The sequence below is a fragment of the Amphiura filiformis genome, chromosome 10 (genome assembly GCF_039555335.1).
Source record: "Amphiura filiformis chromosome 10, Afil_fr2py, whole genome shotgun sequence".
Classification (NCBI taxonomy): Eukaryota; Metazoa; Echinodermata; class Ophiuroidea; order Amphilepidida; family Amphiuridae; genus Amphiura; species Amphiura filiformis.
In genome coordinates, this window is record NC_092637.1 from 54,001,621 (window position 1) to 54,021,059 (window position 19,439).

Below are 19,439 nucleotides of genomic sequence, written 5' to 3' on the forward strand. Positions count from 1 at the left end.
GAATTTATTTATAACAAGGATAACAAGAATTAATGACGCAATAACGGTCTACCAGAATAATATAACTTAAAAAGTAATATATATTTATTTAACATTATGGTAGACCGTGCTCATTTGGCTTAAATGGAGGAATAATTACCAATAAACATATCAAAGTTAGGAAGGTATGTATAATGTGACCGTGTATGTTCAAAATATACGTTAGATAAATGCTGAATACGACCAAAACATGAGTTTTAATGAATGATTCCATTGGATCGAAGCTCGATAACACAATACAGTAGCATTGCAATGATAGGATTAAATACGCTGAAATCGAGTGCAATTGTCATCAATCTTCCGGTGGCATATAGTTACTGGCTTTGCTTCTCGACCCCGAGATCTCGAGTTCGAATACATGTAATGCTATTTTTCTTTCTTTCTTTTTTATTCTTTTTGTCTTTCTTTCTTTCTTTCGTTTTTCTTTCTTTTTCTTTTTTTCTTTCTTTCTTTCTTTTTTTTCTTTTTTCTTTTTTCCTTTATGTTGCCAATTTACATTTACATTTATCAATGAACTAAAGGGAAACAATTGTTTTGTTTTATGATTTTTTTTGTTATTTCAGTAGGTATTTTTAACTGATTGTACTCTATATTTCCAATATGATTTAATTTTGATTAGTTTTGAATTGTTTTAAAAGTTAATTTTGAGATAATGCGCTTATAATAGCAATCATGTGTCAAATATGCCTTAAATAATGCATATATTACAGCGTTTTGATACCTAAAAATATTTAGTTTGACAAAAAATGACAATTAAAGTAACCAAAATATGCGCAATGTTATTTGTTTTAAATTAGTGAAAAAATCATGTCAATCGAGCAACGCGTTTGCGAGTTATGGTAATTTTACTGAAAGTAATAGATTATTTTTGTCTTCTTCAATACATAGGGGATGCGAAAAATAATCTATTAATATCAATAAAATCGCCATAACTCTCGAACGCGTTGCTCGATTTTCATAATTTTTCAGTGATGTCAAGTTAATTTCATTATGCATTACATGATTAGCCAATTTTAAAAATTTTATTAAAATAAACATTTTTTGAATATCTAACCCTGCAATGCATGCATTTTTCAAGGAATATTTGACACATTGATTGCTTATATTAGAGTGGACATATAAATTCTCCTTTGGTAGAATTTACAAACATAATAAAAGCAAACCAAATAAGAAATTAAGAAAATATAGAAATAAATAGAACAGAATCATGATGTTTGTCTCATCATTGATCTTTCAAACTCATTACCCTATTTCAAATGCTATTATCGGAATGCACGTTAAACTCTTTAATATAGGCCTTCAACTACCCATCACAGAAACGCTAATTCAACGTTACAATGCCATGCCAAAAGTGTATATACAATTATATACAATTACACATTTTAAATGTGCTTATTATTGGTATTCAAAAATAAAAAAGAGATAAAGAGCAGGATTTAAAAGTAAACATATCGGCGACAAATATGAGCTTCGAACCGTAGACCTCATGATCAGAAGGCAGTAAGCAAACCACTACACTATGGTTGAGCTGTTGTTATTCATGCGAATTTATTTATAACAAGGATAACAAGAATTAATGACGCAATAACGGTCTACCAGAATAATATAACTTAAAAAGTAATATATATTTATTTAACATTATGGTAGACCGTGCTCATTTGGCTTAAATGGAGGAATAATTACCAATAAACATATCAAAGTTAGGAAGGTATGTATAATGTGACCGTGTATATTCAAAATATACGTTAGATAAATGCTGAATACGACCAAAACATGAGTTTTAATGAATGATTCCATTGGATCGAAGCTCGATAACACAATACAGTAGCATTGCAATGATAGGATTAAATACGCTGAAATCGAGTGCAATTGTCATCAATCTTCCGGTGGCATATAGTTACTGGCTTTGCTTCTCGACCCCGAGATCTCGAGTTCGAATACATGTAATGCTATTTTTCTTTCTTTCTTTTTTATTCTTTTTGTCTTTCTTTCTTTCTTTTTTCTTTCTTTTTCTTTTTTTCTTTCTTTCTTTCTTTTTTCTTTTTTCTTTTATGTTGCCAATTTACATTTACATTTATCAATGAACTAAAGGGAAACAATTGTTTTGTTTTATGATTTTTTTTTGTTATTTCAGTAGGTATTTTTAACTGATTGTACTCTATATTTCCAATATGATTTAATTTTGATTAGTTTTAAATTGTTTTAAAAGTGAATTTTGAGATAATGCGCTTATAATAGCAATCATGTGTCAAATATGCCTTAAATAATGCATATATTACAGCGTTTTGATACCTAAAAATATTTAGTTTGACAAAAATGACAATTAAAGTAACCAAAATATGCGCAATGTTATTTGTTTTAAATTAGTGAAAAAATCATGTCAATCGAGCAACGCGTTTGCGAGTTATGGTAATTTTACTGAAAGTAATAGATTATTTTTGTCTTCTTCAGGGTATAGGGATGCGAAAAATAATCTATTAATATCAATAAAATCGCCATAACTCTCGAACGCGTTGCTCGATTTTCATAATTTTTCAGTGATGTCAAGTTAATTTCATTATGCATCACATGATTAGCCAATTTTAAAAATTTTATTAAAATAAACATTTTTTGAATATCTAACCCTGCAATGCATGCATTTTTCAAGGAATATTTGACACATTGATTGCTTATATTAGAGTGGACATATAAATTCTCCTTTGGTAGAATTTACAAACATAATAAAAGCAAACCAAATAAGAAATTAAGAAAATATAGAAATAAATATAACAGAATCATGATGTTTGTCTCATCATTGATCTTTCAAACTCATTACCCTATTTCAAATGCTATTATCGGAATGCACGTTAAACTCTTTAATATAGGCCTTCAACTACCCATCACAGAAACGCTAATTCAACGTTACAATGCCATGCCAAAAAGTGTATATACAATTATATACAATTACACATTTTAAATGTGCTTATTATTGGTATTCAAAAATAAAAAGAGATAAAGAGCAGGATTTAAAAGTAAACATATCGGCGACAATGAGCTTCGAACCGTAGACCTCATGATCAGAAGGCAGTAAGCAAACCACTACACTATGGTTGAGCTGTTGTTATTCATGCGAATTTATTTATAACAAGGATAACAAGAATTAATGACGCAATAACGGTCTACCAGAATAATATAACTTAAAAAGTAATATATATTTATTTAACATTATGGTAGACCGTGCTCATTTGGCTTAAATGGAGGAATAATTACCAATAAACATATCAAAGTTAGGAAGGTATGTATAATGTGACCGTGTATGTTCAAAATATACGTTAGATAAATGCTGAATACGACCAAAACATGAGTTTTAATGAATGATTCCATTGGATCGAAGCTCGATAACACAATACAGTAGCATTGCAATGAAAGGATTAAATACGCTGAAATCGAGTGCAATTGTCATCAATCTTCCGGTGGCATATAGTTACTGGCTTTTGCTTCTCGACCCCGAGATCTCGAGTTCGAATACATGTAATGCTATTTTTCTTTCTTTCTTTTTTATTCTTTTTGTCTTTCTTTCTTTCTTTCGTTTTTCTTTCTTTTTTTCTTTTCTTTCTTTCTTTCTTTCTTTTTTTCTTTTTTCTTTTTTCCTTTATGTTGCCAATTTACATTTACATTTATCAATGAACTAAAGGGAAACAATTGTTTTGTTTTATGATTTTTTTTTGTTATTTCAGTAGGTATTTTTAACTGATTGTACTCTATATTTCCAATATGATTTAATTTTGATTAGTTTTGAATTGTTTTAAAAGTTAATTTTGAGATAATGCGCTTATAATAGCAATCATGTGTCAAATATGCCTTAAATAATGCATATATTACAGCGTTTTGATACCTAAAAATATTTAGTTTGACAAAAAATGACAATTAAAGTAACCAAAATATGCGCAATGTTATTTGTTTTAAATTAGTGAAAAATCATGTCAATCGAGCAACGCGTTTGCGAGTTATGGTAATTTTACTGAAAGTAATAGATTATTTTTGTCTTCTTCAATACAATCAAGTGCAAATTTCCCTGGGACACTTGTTCATATTTCGCGCCCTCTGTTCAATAAAACCGGTCATATGAAGTTCACCATGTGATATTTTATTTGTATAGTTTCCAACCTATTTCGAATCCCTCCTCCCCACCAACCAATGTTGGAGCAAAAATATAGGCCATTTAAAAAATGAGGCGTTTGGTATACAACATTGAATAAGGGGTGCGGGAGGTCATTGAACTATGAAAGTGTCCCAGCAAATTTGCACTTGATTGTATAGGGATGCGAAAAAATAATCTATTAATATCAATAAAATCGCCATAACTCTCGAACGCGTTGCTCGATTTTCATAATTTTTTCAGTGATGTCAAGTTAATTTCATTATGCATTACATGATTAGCCAATTTTTAAAAATTTTATTAAAATAAACATTTTTTGAATATCTAACCCTGCAATGCATGCATTTTTCAAGGAATATTTGACACATTGATTGCTTATATTAGAGTGGACATATAAATTCTCCTTTGGTAGAATTTACAAACATAATAAAAGCAAACCAAATAAGAAATTAAGAAAATATAGAAATAAATAGAACAGAATCATGATGTTTGTCTCATCATTGATCTTTCAAACTCATTACCCTATTTCAAATGCTATTATCGGAATGCACGTTAAACTCTTTAATATAGGCCTTCAACTACCCATCACAGAAACGCTAATTCAACGTTACAATGCCATGCCAAAAAGTGTATATACAATTATATACAATTACACATTTTAAATGTGCTTATTATTGGTATTCAAAAATAAAAAAAGAGATAAAGAGCAGGATTTAAAAGTAAACATATCGGCGACAAATATGAGCTTCGAACCGTAGACCTCATGATCAGAAGGCAGTAAGCAAACCACTACACTATGGTTGAGCTGTTGTTATTCATGCGAATTTATTTATAACAAGGATAACAAGAATTAATGACGCAATAACGGTCTACCAGAATAATATAACTTAAAAAGTAATATATATTTATTTAACATTATGGTAGACCGTGCTCATTTGGCTTAAATGGAGGAATAATTACCAATAAACATATCAAAGTTAGGAAGGTATGTATAATGTGACCGTGTATATTCAAAATATACGTTAGATAAATGCTGAATACGACCAAAACATGAGTTTTAATGAATGATTCCATTGGATCGAAGCTCGATAACACAATACAGTAGCATTGCAATGATAGGATTAAATACGCTGAAATCGAGTGCAATTGTCATCAATCTTCCGGTGGCATATAGTTACTGGCTTTGCTTCTCGACCCCGAGATCTCGAGTTCGAATACATGTAATGCTATTTTTCTTTCTTTCTTTTTTATTCTTTTTGTCTTTCTTTCTTTCTTTTTTCTTTCTTTTTCTTTTTTTTCTTTCTTTCTTTCTTTTTTTTTTTTTTTTTCTTTTATGTTGCCAATTTACATTTACATTTATCAATGAACTAAAGGGAAACAATTGTTTTGTTTTATGATTTTTTTTGTTATTTCAGTAGGTATTTTTAACTGATTGTACTCTATATTTCCAATATGATTTAATTTTGATTAGTTTTGAATTGTTTTAAAAGTGAATTTTGAGATAATGCGCTTATAATAGCAATCATGTGTCAAATATGCCTTAAATAATGCATATATTACAGCGTTTTGATACCTAAAAATATTTAGTTTGACAAAAAATGACAATTAAAGTAACCAAAATATGCGCAATGTTATTTGTTTTAAATTAGTGAAAAAATCATGTCAATCGAGCAACGCGTTTGCGAGTTATGGTAATTTTACTGAAAGTAATAGATTATTTTTTGTCTTCTTCAGGGTATAGGGGATGCGAAAAATAATCTATTAATATCAATAAAATCGCCATAACTCTCGAACGCGTTGCTCGATTTTCATAATTTTTCAGTGATGTCAAGTTAATTTCATTATGCATTACATGATTAGCCAATTTTTAAAAATTTTATTAAAATAAACATTTTTTTGAATATCTAACCCTGCAATGCATGCATTTTTCAAGGAATATTTGACACATTGATTGCTTATATTAGAGTGGACATATAAATTCTCCTTTGGTAGAATTTACAAACATAATAAAAGCAAACCAAATAAGAAATTAAGAAAATATAGAAATAAATATAACAGAATCATGATGTTTGTCTCATCATTGATCTTTCAAACTCATTACCCTATTTCAAATGCTATTATCGGAATGCACGTTAAACTCTTTAATATAGGCCTTCAACTACCCATCACAGAAACGCTAATTCAACGTTACAATGCCATGCCAAAAAGTGTATATACAATTATATACAATTACACATTTTAAATGGGCTTATTATTGGTATTCAAAAATAAAAAAGAGATAAAGAGCAGGATTTAAAAGTAAACATATCGGCGACAATGAGCTTCGAACCGTAGACCTCATGATCAGAAGGCAGTAAGCAAACCACTACACTATGGTTGAGCTGTTGTTATTCATGCGAATTTATTTATAACAAGGATAACAAGAATTAATGACGCAATAACGGTCTACCAGAATAATATAACTTAAAAAGTAATATATATTTATTTAACATTATGGTAGACCGTGCTCATTTGGCTTAAATGGAGGAATAATTACCAATAAACATATCAAAGTTAGGAAGGTATGTATAATGTGACCGTGTATGTTCAAAATATACGTTAGATAAATGCTGAATACGACCAAAACATGAGTTTTAATGAATGATTCCATTGGATCGAAGCTCGATAACACAATACAGTAGCATTGCAATGATAGGATTAAATACGCTGAAATCGAGTGCAATTGTCATCAATCTTCCGGTGGCATATAGTTACTGGCTTTGCTTCTCGACCCCGAGATCTCGAGTTCGAATACATGTAATGCTATTTTTCTTTCTTTCTTTTTATTCTTTTGTCTTTCTTTCTTTCTTTCGTTTTTTTTTTCGTTCTTTTTTTTTCTTTTTTTTTTTTCTTTTTTCCTTTATGTTGCCAATTTACATTTACATTTATCAATGAACTAAAGGGAAACAATTGTTTTGTTTTATGATTTTTTTTGTTATTTCAGTAGGTATTTTTAACTGATTGTACTCTATATTTCCAATATGATTTAATTTTGATTAGTTTTGAATTGTTTTAAAAGTGAATTTTGAGATAATGCGCTTATAATAGCAATCATGTGTCAAATATGCCTTAAATAATGCATATATTACAGCGTTTTGATACCTAAAAATATTTAGTTTGACAAACAATGACAATTAAAGTAACCAAAATATGCGCAATGTTATTTGTTTTAAATTAGTGAAAAAATCATGTCAATCGAGCAACGCGTTTGCGAGTTATGGTAATTTTACTGAAAGTAATAGATTATTTTTTGTCTTCTTCAATACATAGGGGATGCGAAAAAATAATCTATTAATATCAATAAAATCGCCATAACTCTCGAACGCGTTGCTCGATTTTCATAATTTTTTCAGTGATGTCAAGTTAATTTCATTATGCATCACATGATTAGCCAATTTTTAAAAATTTTATTAAAATAAACATTTTTTTGAATATCTAACCCTGCAATGCATGCATTTTTCAAGGAATATTTGACACATTGATTGCTTATATTAGAGTGGACATATAAATTCTCCTTTGGTAGAATTTACAAACATAATAAAAGCAAACCAAATAAGAAATTAAGAAAATATAGAAATAAATATAACAGAATCATGATGTTTGTCTCATCATTGATCTTTCAAACTCATTACCCTATTTCAAATGCTATTATCGGAATGCACGTTAAACTCTTTAATATAGGCCTTCAACTACCCATCACAGAAACGCTAATTCAACGTTACAATGCCATGCCAAAAAGTGTATATACAATTATATACAATTACACATTTTAAATGTGCTTATTATTGGTATTCAAAAATAAAAAGAGATAAAGAGCAGGATTTAAAAGTAAACATATCGGCGACAATGAGCTTCGAACCGTAGACCTCATGATCAGAAGGCAGTAAGCAAACCACTACACTATGGTTGAGCTGTTGTTATTCATGCGAATTTATTTATAACAAGGATAACAAGAATTAATGACGCAATAACGGTCTACCAGAATAATATAACTTAAAAAGTAATATATATTTATTTAACATTATGGTAGACCGTGCTCATTTGGCTTAAATGGAGGAATAATTACCAATAAACATATCAAAGTTAGGAAGGTATGTATAATGTGACCGTGTATGTTCAAAATATACGTTAGATAAATGCTGAATACGACCAAAACATGAGTTTTAATGAATGATTCCATTGGATCGAAGCTCGATAACACAATACAGTAGCATTGCAATGATAGGATTAAATACGCTGAAATCGAGTGCAATTGTCATCAATCTTCCGGTGGCATATAGTTACTGGCTTTGCTTCTCGACCCCGAGATCTCGAGTTCGAATACATGTAATGCTATTTTTCTTTCTTTCTTTTTTATTCTTTTTGTCTTTCTTTCTTTCTTTCGTTTTTCTTTCTTTTTCTTTTTTTCTTTCTTTCTTTCTTTTTTTTCTTTTTTTTTTTTTCCTTTATGTTGCCAATTTACATTTACATTTATCAATGAACTAAAGGGAAACAATTGTTTTGTTTTATGATTTTTTTTTGTTATTTCAGTAGGTATTTTTAACTGATTGTACTCTATATTTCCAATATGATTTAATTTTGATTAGTTTTGAATTGTTTTAAAAGTTAATTTTGAGATAATGCGCTTATAATAGCAATCATGTGTCAAATATGCCTTAAATAATGCATATATTACAGCGTTTTGATACCTAAAAATATTTAGTTTGACAAAAAATGACAATTAAAGTAACCAAAATATGTGCAATGTTATTTGTTTTAAATTAGTGAAAAAATCATGTTAATCGAGCAACGCGTTTGCGAGTTATGGTAATTTTACTGAAAGTAATAGATTATTTTTTTTCTTTTTTAATACAATCAAGTGCAAATTTCCTGGGACACTTGTTCATATTTCGCGCCCTCTGTTCAATAAAACCGGTCATATGAAGTTCACCATGTGATATTTTATTTGTATAGTTTCCAACCTATTTCGAATCCTCCCTCCCCACCAACCAATGTTGGAGCAAAAATATAGGCCATTTAAAAAATGAGGCGTTTGGTATACAACATTGAATAAGGGGTGCGGGGAGGGTCATTGAACTATGAAAGTGTCCCAGCAAATTTGCACTTGATTGTAGGGTACTGTGACTATCATCTTCAGAATTCCATTTGGTGGAACCGAAAGGTGCGTCTTAAAACTAAGAAGTTCTTTTTTTATCAGGATTGGTTTGAACATGGTATTTGCACTCTAAATGACCTTAATAGAGGTCATAACTTAGTGAAAACATTTGAAGATCTTGTTATGAAATTTGATATCTCTATTAAGGACAGAAGAAAATACAACTCTCTTATGAATGGTATTTTAATTGATTGGTTCTACAGTCCCAAAACGGTTCAGGTGAATATTTTTGATAACATAGTTGCTACTTTGTTTGAAAATAGCAAAATTACCAAATATTCTTACAATATTTTGAAAGCAAAGTACAGTCCTGTAAACACCGAACTATTTTGGATTGATGCCTTGAATCTTGAAGACGATATTGAATGGAATAAAATTCATGATAACAACTTTACTTGCAGTATTGAAACTCAGATGAGAGCATTTTACTTTAAAGTTTTTCATAGAGCTGTTTGTACCAACAAATTTCTTCATAAGATTGGTAGAACTGATTTTCCATTTTGTTGTTTTTGTAAAAAAAATGATGAGACCCTGGTACATTTGTTTTGTGAATGTGAAAAAATTACTTGTTTGTGGGATAGCTTGAGTGCCTTGATTGAAAGTAAAACCGGTGAGTGTTTTGGATTCTCAAATTTTCAGAAAATGTTTGGTTTGGATGTTGAAGAATCTGAGCACAAAAATGCCATCAACTTTCTTGTTTTATGTTTGAAATATTATATTCATAGATGCAAATTTCAAGATGTCAACCCTAGTTTTCAAGCTTACAAGAACATGGTGAAAGTTAGATTTGGCACAGAATATAAAATTGCGGAAAGCAAGGGAAAACTGGGTAACCATTTTAAGAAATTTTCCTTTGATCTTGGTTTTTAATGGGATGCAATTTTCATTTATCATGGTGTTGCCATGATGGACCATGTTATTTGCACTGTGATATGGGAAAGTTTTCAGTGTTTTGTTTTGTCACTTGTCCTGCATGTTTGTGTGTGGGGTGTCTGGGGGGATTTGTGTTTTGTGTAGAAAATCCCTGGTCTAATTTTTTGATGCACTCGTAACCAACATGAGTTGCTTGATCTTATTATGCATGTTGTATGGTGCTGATTCTGCCCGCCCATGGCAGGGGGACCCAGCAGTTGCCTTTGTGTTTTCATGCTTTTGCTGGGCTACCACTTCTTTTTCTGCTTGCCTTTTTCATCACTCTTGGTAGCGTAGCATTTGCTCTTTTTTTAGATAATTTTTTAACAGAGGTATTGGTTGGGTCCTGTTGTCATGGTGGGGCAGTATTATTTAAATCTCATTGTCATAATCTGATTGTATCTTTGCATCTATCTTGGTTACCGTAATTAAGATGGGGTCTGGTGGACCATGTCTGTATGTTCTTTTTTCCCTTCCACCAGGCCCAAGTACAGGTGAATAAAAATGGAAAAACAACAACAAAAAAATATGGGACTAAATTGGTTCCTTCGACCAAGTATAGGTTCAATATTGCTAGTAGTGTGAAGACACTGAAATCAGTCTCTTAAATACGCTCGGAAGGTTTCTAGCTATCCCTAACCCCAAACCGTACCCCCTAATCCGTAGCCCTAAACCCTAACCATAACCCAAAACCCTGTCCCTAACATATACCACCATGGTCTTCTGGTGTATGATATGCCTATTATAATACCTTGTGCTACGGGTGGGCGGCGGTATTTTCCAAGTAGCAAATGACTCTAAAAAGTCGAGGATGGTTTGGAAAACATTTTTTTTAAATGTCAAAACAATATTTCCTGAATGTTCTCCAATTTGGAAACTGTGTTATCAACTTTCAAATAATATGAACAACGTTTTCTGAAACGTTTTGAAAACAATATAAAAAATTTATCACCTTTAGGCATACTAAAGTTCACATGTTAACGTTTTTTGGTAGTCTTTGAGCGTGGTTTAAAAAACTTGAAGGAGAAAACTATGAAGGTGTATGTGTATGCTGGGTTGGCCAATTGGATTGGGGTGAGTTAGCCTAGTATAGTAATAGTAATTCGAAAGTCGTATAGCGCGAGAATTAAGTGGTAGCCTATTGTTGGTCGAAGCAGCCAAAAAAGTTCATTTTCATTATTTAAATCAATATATTATTGAAACATAACACTTTGATGTTTTGCAAAAGTTCATTCTACAAATCATATACTTACTAGAAAACTTACTTGATTTATTGTTGTCAATGAGTTATGTACGTTCTACAAAAGTGTTGTTGTTCCAACCCTCTTTACAACATAACAATATACTTTAGACCATCAATTTAGCAGTTATGAGGCCGGAAAGTTTCCAAAATTCCAGTTTTTTAAGACCACCCTTGAGCTAAACATTACTTATCAAATTCCTAAATATCAACATCACGTATATCATCGAATCTCAGTGTTTCTATTTTATCCATTTTATCATTGTGTATTTCTTCTTTTTTTTTTCAGATACTCGCTTCAAGTCCTACCAAATGTCTGGGCAACTCACGTGTATCATCGAATCTCATCGTTTAAAAAGAAATTCCTAAATGGACCAATCACAAGACTAGAAAACCGTATCAAACGATATGAATATGTGGCGGAAATTATGAGAAAATATCACATTGGTCCTTGCGCTGCTGAGTGACTAACTTGAAGCTATAATGTTTGATTTGCTCCACAGCGACGCCCTCAATTTTGGTTGAATTTCTACTTTTTACTTGATTGTAATGCCCAATGGTGTACTAAAATACCATGTGAATTTTAAGTTTTTATGTTAAAACCGCAGTTCTCCGGTTTTATTCAGAGTTCACAGATCGAGTGGTGGCTAAACACATCGCGTGCATGTGTATTGTTGAATCATTGAATCAGTGACGTATAAACTGTGTTCATATTGCTATTCGTCATACATCTTGATGCATAAACCGTGTGCATATCGCTATTGGTCTTACGTCTTGGTTGTTCGTCCTAGCTGTGTGAAGCTATGTCAATATCCATGATAATAATACGATCGGAAAGGTAATATACGGATTGTAAGCGCTGGAATGAAATGGCAATTTTCTTCGCTTTACCTAATTTGTTTGGCTCGAAATTAAAAGGGGACAATGTGATCAGTGAAAACTATAACATTTAAATAGGAATCTATTCTTTATGCCAATTATGGCTTTAAAGCGACTGATATTAAGCACATACATAAATTCTACAGAGTTTATTGGTTGATTGCCTTTTATTATTTTTACCAGTTGCCTCTCTGTGCGAGAGTTTTATTACAATTACAGTATTGCACAGTAATACGCATGCACCAGGCCGTACACTAATTCGTGGACGCACTGATTGAGTTATTGGGGTGGACCCTAAAATGCAAAATGTGGTGTTCGTCACGGCAAAACACACAGGAAAAAAAAAATTGTTTGTAAAAAGGTGTTTTTTTGCTTTTTGCCAAAACGTCGGGTTTTATAACGGCGATGAACACGTTTTTAAAACGTTTTTTATTGAAGAAAAAGCTACAAAAATAATTTAAAATGTTGTCCAAATGTGTATTGTAAAAATGATTTTGCAAGTATTTTTGCAAAATATTTTGCCAATACTTATTAAAATGACATTATGTTAGAATGTTTCGGAACAAGTTTTCAAGAATGTTTTATAATTTTAATAACACGCTTTATAGAACCTTTATATAACCCGACATTTAAAAGTATTTAAATGTAATACAATGTATGTATGAGTGATATAAAACAAATATTAACTGTTTTAAATTCATGTAATGGTCGAAATATAATCGGGGAAAGATGTAGCTATTCCACGGCTGTGAGCAGAATCTTGGACAACTATCCAGTCACTACCACACGGAATAAAGCAATTCTATATCGTAACTGTATAGTTGTCCAAGATTCTGCTTTCTGTCATTCGAGCCATCTTTCACCTCGTGGTTATAAATAGGGCACACAACATATAAGTTCCCCTTAATACTTTTTAAAATATGTCAAAATATTTTACGAAATGAAAAAATGTAAAAAGGTATGCATAGCCCTATTTGTTTTACACATGTGGACCAATTTATAGCGTCACATATCATTGCGTTCAGTCACTATGGTTAAAAAGAGGCCGTTTTGAAAGTTGCACCTGAGTCCATATTGCAGTCAGGTTTTCTTGAACAAACACATGAATATACCTGGCCTACTGCTTGAGAGCCTACTCCTATAAAGGAATCAGATGCAACTTTCACCACTGTTTAAAACTTGTTAAAATCTGTTTTACGTAATGAATCATTGTGACTGAACACAATGACGTGTGACGCTATAGTTTGGTCCCCGGGAGTTTGGTCCATGTGTAAAAGGCTACCCATACCTTTTTACATCTCGCCTTTGTCATGACGTCAGACGGTTCACAATAGTGCCGATCACGCGCGCGGATGTAATAAAAGTACGGAAGCTGGCCTTCTATTTTCATTTTAATGTCACACTTTGTATTGATCACAGTGTTTTTATTTTTGTCATTTGTCCACTCATTAGCAATTTCAATGCTTGTTTCAAAACAATGATTTGTACAGCCGCTAATTAAGCGCGTTGTGATAACAGCATGAGAGTGTTCACATATGAAGTGCATGGTCCAAAGTTTATTTTAAGATATGGAGGCATTTCAAATTTGACCCCTAGTGACCTCTATAGGTCATAGTGACCTCTATAGGTCACGAAAGGTCACACAGGGGTAAAGAGTGTGAAAATGCTCCACAGATGTACCAAATGATTCGCCTGATCCGGGGTCTGATCACAAGGATTTCAAAAATGTACATAGTTTGTGCTATCCACGACCGTTACAGAGTATACCATGCTCACTCACACACAGAGAGGTCAGTCACCAGGCTATTGTCAATAGCCTTAGTCGGATGTCCCTTGGCCCATTATGCGTCTCAAATCTATTAAACAGGTCGGAACAAAATGGCCATGCGTGGCTGTGGAATCAACCTAGCATTACTGGTTTGTGGTGGACGGTCACAAATATCAGAAAAAATATTACAAGAAAATGTACAATACCATTATAAAGAAATTAAAAGAATCATGAAAATTATAAAAAAGTGAAAATCAATGAACAGTGGGGTTATTGAGAGCTCTTGATTTAAATTCACTTAGGGACGCACCATTAGATTCTCAGGGGGGGGGGCATGGGAGTTTGGGTCAGGCAGATTTTTTTTTTCGCCTCCAAGAGCACCAAATTTTTTTTTTTTCGCCGCCTTCGGCGGCGAAGTTATTTTTTTTTTCAATTTTAATGTACATTTTTATACAAAGTTGGGTGGGGAAATTTTTTTTTTACTCATCAGTGAGGCAAATTTTTTTTTTTCGTCTCACTAGTGGGCAAAGTTTTTTTTTTCTTCTCACTAGTGGGCAAAGTTTTTTTTTTTTTAATACTCCCATGCCCCCCTGGAAATCTAATGGTGCGCCCCTTAAGCTCAAGGAAATATAATTAGTGCGGGTGTCAACATCAATAGAACTATTCCACAGATTTGCTGCTCTCGCCTGAAACAATCTCTTACCAGGTTATTGTTAATTGAGGAACAACAAGTGAATTGGAGGAGGTATACCTCTTATGTCATGATAAACAGGAGCTCTTCCAGTAAGGCATTTATATAACGTAATTATGATTATTCCACCTATTATCTAGTTTGAGCCACTTGAGAGAAGATATCATTGAATCAATATTAGTTCTGATATCATTAATTTAGCAAACCGATAATAATATAGCCACATGAAAAAGTTCTATGTGCATGTGCTGTGTGCGTGTGCTGGCTGTGAATGGGAGATGAGACTAGACTATTTGTAATAATTAGCTAAAGTCGTTTGGGCGTAAATGCGTGCGTTTCGCTATGACGGATCAAAAGTCTTGGGAGGGGGAGGTGGGTTAAAAAGGTGTCACTGCCCAGCAAACACAAAACGTTTTCGACATCATTCGCAAAAGGTTATAAAAGGTTGTCAGAAAACGTTTAAAATTATGTCGGGTTATATAAAGGGTATATTAAGAGTATAAAACGTTTTCATACAGTTAAAAAACATTTTTTGATAATCTACTGCTCAACAAACAAAAATGTTTTACAGAAAACGTTTAAATGTCGGGTTATATAAAGTATATAAAAACGTTTTAATAACATTCCAAAAACATTCTTGAAAACTTGATACAAAACATTCTAAACAGAATGTTATTTTGGGGTTGAAAAAATATTTTGCGAAAATGTTTGCCTTAAATATTTTCAATAACGTTTTAAAAACGTTTTCATGACCTTTATATAACCCGACATTTAAATGTTATTAAAAGGTTTTGAAAAAACATTTTAAGAACATTTCTGTGTTTGCTGGGTTCAAATATTTTAACATAATGTTATTTAAGTATTGACACAATATTTGGCAAAAATGTTTGCAAAAATAGTTTACAATAACATTTTTGAAAACATTAAAAATATTGTTGTAGTGTGTTTTCATACAAAACGTTTTAAAATGTTATCATGACCTTTATATAACCCGACATTTTAATGTTATTAAAACGTTTTTACCTAAACCAAAAGCCAAAATATAACTTATTTAAAACGTTTTTAAAACGTTTTTGTGTTTGCTGGGTGGGTATAACAAAATGAAAAACGGGTAATTGGGTATAAAATTTTAAAATGTGGCAGGACGGCCGAGTAGTGCGCGAGTCTGATTATTTATTTTAGTCTCTATTGTGTTTAAATGTAAAACCTGATTAACTAGGCCTATACGCTTTGAATATGAAACGTCATGTGACCTGTTTTGACACCAGTTCACGAAATAGGAACACTAAAGTTTTTGGGATGAGACATAGGTAAAATGTGGAGACAGAACTCCACCTTTAGAGTATCCTTTACAAACAGATGTACATCGATTAAAACTCACGGAGTTCTTCAGTTCTTTCGACAAATTCGTTTATTTAGTTCCAGACTACCACATAAAGTCTGTACAAAAAGTTACGCAGCTGAGCTGTTATAAATACGCTTATAGCTTCAGAACTAATAATCGTTTCCACAATAATTCAACATAGAAAGAAGGGTGAGTTATTAACACGCATTTTGATACCCCGCTTGTCAAATGTCGTTCAATATTAACAACACAATAGTGCTTTTAAACAAAAATACCAGAATTTAAAAGTTGCAGTTTACAGCGATCAATGGTTATTATGCAAGCATTGTGGCGCTTGTAGAATCCTCCAATATCTTCGCGCTGACTTCAAATCAATACAAATAGCTGCAACTTTTAAATTCGAGTTTTTTCTTTAAAAACACTGATGTGTTTTAATATTGAAAAAAAATGAACGAATGGGGTATCAAAATGCACGTAAATAAATCATCCTTCTTCCTATGTTGCAATATTGTGAAAACAATTATTAGTTCTGACGCTATATGCGTATTTATAACAGCTCAGCTGCGTTACTTTTTGTGCAGACTTTATGTGGCTGTCTGGAACTAACTAAACGAATTTGTCGAAAGGACTGAAATACTCCGTTTTAATCGATGTACATTATTTTGTACTATATAATCTAAAGGTGGAGTTCTGTCTCCACAACTACATATTTTTTATCCCAAAAACTTTCGTGTTCCTATTTCGTGAACTGGTGTTAAAACATGCCACGTGACTTTCATATTCAAAACTGCGTTACCTTTTGTGCAGTCTTTACATAAGATTTAGTCACACCCCCATATACTCTAGCATCCTACTCTAGCTAAGCATGCTAAGTACTGCTGTATTTAATAATACAAAACATAACCAGCAAGGAAACGAAGCACTCGTCACCGCGCATGGGCAAAAGCGGCCAATCGGGACAGCCTATTGTCATGACGTAAAGCAGAAATGAAAATTAAAGTGATTCTGCGTGTTTCGGATAGGAAAATTAAAGGGGCATTATACCTAAAAAGAGTACTATGTGTTTGTTTGGTCTACCAATACCGTTTCAAAGATAAGGGGGGGGGGGGGGTCATTGGAATAACATTTTGAAAAAATGGGTAATTGATTAGAACATTTCCAAAAAATAGAACAAAAATTCTATATTTTGTTTGTAAATTGCCAAATGTACAATACAATTTGAATGTTACCTCATTATTTTATGGCACTTTGATGATAAAATCGTAGAAAAATAATAATAATAATAATAATAATAATAATAATAATAATAATAATAATAATAATAATAACACTAACACTACTACTACTACTATACTACTACTACTACTACTACTACTAACAATAATAATAATAATAATAATAATAATAATAATAATAATAATAATAATAATAATAATAACACTAACACTACTACTACTACTACTACTACTACTACTACTACTACTACTACTACTACTACTACTACTACTACTACTACTACTACTAACAATAATAATAATAATAATAATAATAATAATAAGCATAATAATAATAATAATAATAATAATAATAATAATAATAATAATAATAATAATAATAATAATAATATTAAAAGAAATTCGCCCTTTCAAGTAGTGAACACACAATTACAGGCACCCTAGCCATATGGATGAGTACCAAGTCAATGAGTGGGATGAGCTGAGATGTATCAATGGTCCGGTGTGCATGTTTTAGACATTATAGTCTAAATATATTATGCATAATTAATTATCAATTATTTCATTAAAGATAACAATAATAATAATATGACTCTGCTATTCAGATAAATCTAAATAATTTGGTGGACATATAGGATATATATGGCAGATCACAGACTTTACAGCCCCAATCAATTAGGAAAATGGGCAAATAGCAAGTCAGCAAATTTTGAATCAAATTTAAGATAAATTTTGACATTTTTAGGTAATCATTTCCGAGACCTTTTGTGTCCGAGTCCGAGCCAAGTCCGAGTCCGACAAAAAGTGGACTAGAGTCCGGACATGAGTCGAGTCCGGACTCGTACGATACATCACTGCTATAAGCAGAATATCTATATGCCCCGTTACACGGACATACAGACCGTAACAAAAATATTTATACAATTTAGAAAACAGTATTAGGCAAGCATGTCGCCTATTGATTGTATTGAAATTTGCTTGGTCGTCAATTAAGTGAAAGAAAAGCATGAAAACTTTTGCTTTTGTTCTGAGATCTTTGACGATAAGCATGAGAGTTGATTTTACACGGTACAAACTTGATGTGCAAAATTGGCAAGAAGTAGCCCAACTCGGGCGATTAAGTAAAATCGGGCATAGCGTTTGAACCTGAACTAGGAAAGACACCAAGTTTCTGTTAGCCAAGACATTACAAATTCAAATGCATATTACATATACGCCACCACCACTTTTATTTTTTCTGAAAAGCAAAAATGCAATTGCTAATCATGAAAGTCGATTTTACACAATACAATCTTGATATGCGCGAAAATGTCAAAAGTGGCCAAACTCATTTTCAGGACGATTTAGCATAGCGTTTGAGTCGGCAAAGAAACCAAGGAAAGTTTTTCTGTTAGCCAAGAATGTTACTGATTCTACTGCATATAACATTGTTGCCATGATATCATTTATTTATTTCTGAAAAGCGAAATTACAATTGTATAATTTTTATTGTTACAGCCTGTATACTATAGATAAAGAGAAGACTGAACACGACAGTTACACGCGAGCATAGATAATTTTTACACGAACTTTGGTACATCTTTTTATGAGAAATAAGCATTTGGTTATCTGAGATAATAATTGGCCAATTTACGTCTTCACCCAAGGCAAACAATGTAAAAACTACTATTATTACATGCATTATCATTCAATACAAATACGCGTAGTAATTGTATGTGAGTTGGTTTTTCATAAACCTCATCATGCCGATAGCTTCCCGCGATGTTAAGTAGTGCTAATTACTTAATTAATTATAAAGAAATAAGCACTTGGTTATATAACAATATTTAACAAAATAATAACTCATCAGTGCAAGGCGAAAATAATGAAACAGCAGTCAATCATTGACACAAACATACATAGTTTACCTTTGTTTACCACAATCCCCCAATATTTTGATAAGGGGGATGGTCCATACAATCATCCACTCCAATGTTGACGCCTGTGTGGGTTTTTGAC

At 31.9% G+C, this 19,439-nt stretch overlaps 1 protein-coding gene across 2 annotated transcripts in view; it reads left to right on the forward strand.

Annotated features, from left to right (window-relative positions):
* The window catches only part of LOC140163028 (uncharacterized), a 70,716-nt gene extending 57,980 nt beyond the window's left edge, over positions 1–12,736 (forward strand). For both annotated transcript variants that reach the window (XM_072186365.1, XM_072186366.1), the window contains one exon: positions 11,813–12,736. In XM_072186365.1, the coding sequence (XP_072042466.1) occupies positions 11,813–11,990 (178 nt within the window). In that variant the 3' untranslated portion in view covers positions 11,991–12,736. The remainder of the gene's footprint in view (positions 1–11,812) is intronic.
* The last annotated feature ends 6,703 nt before the right edge of the window (positions 12,737–19,439 follow it).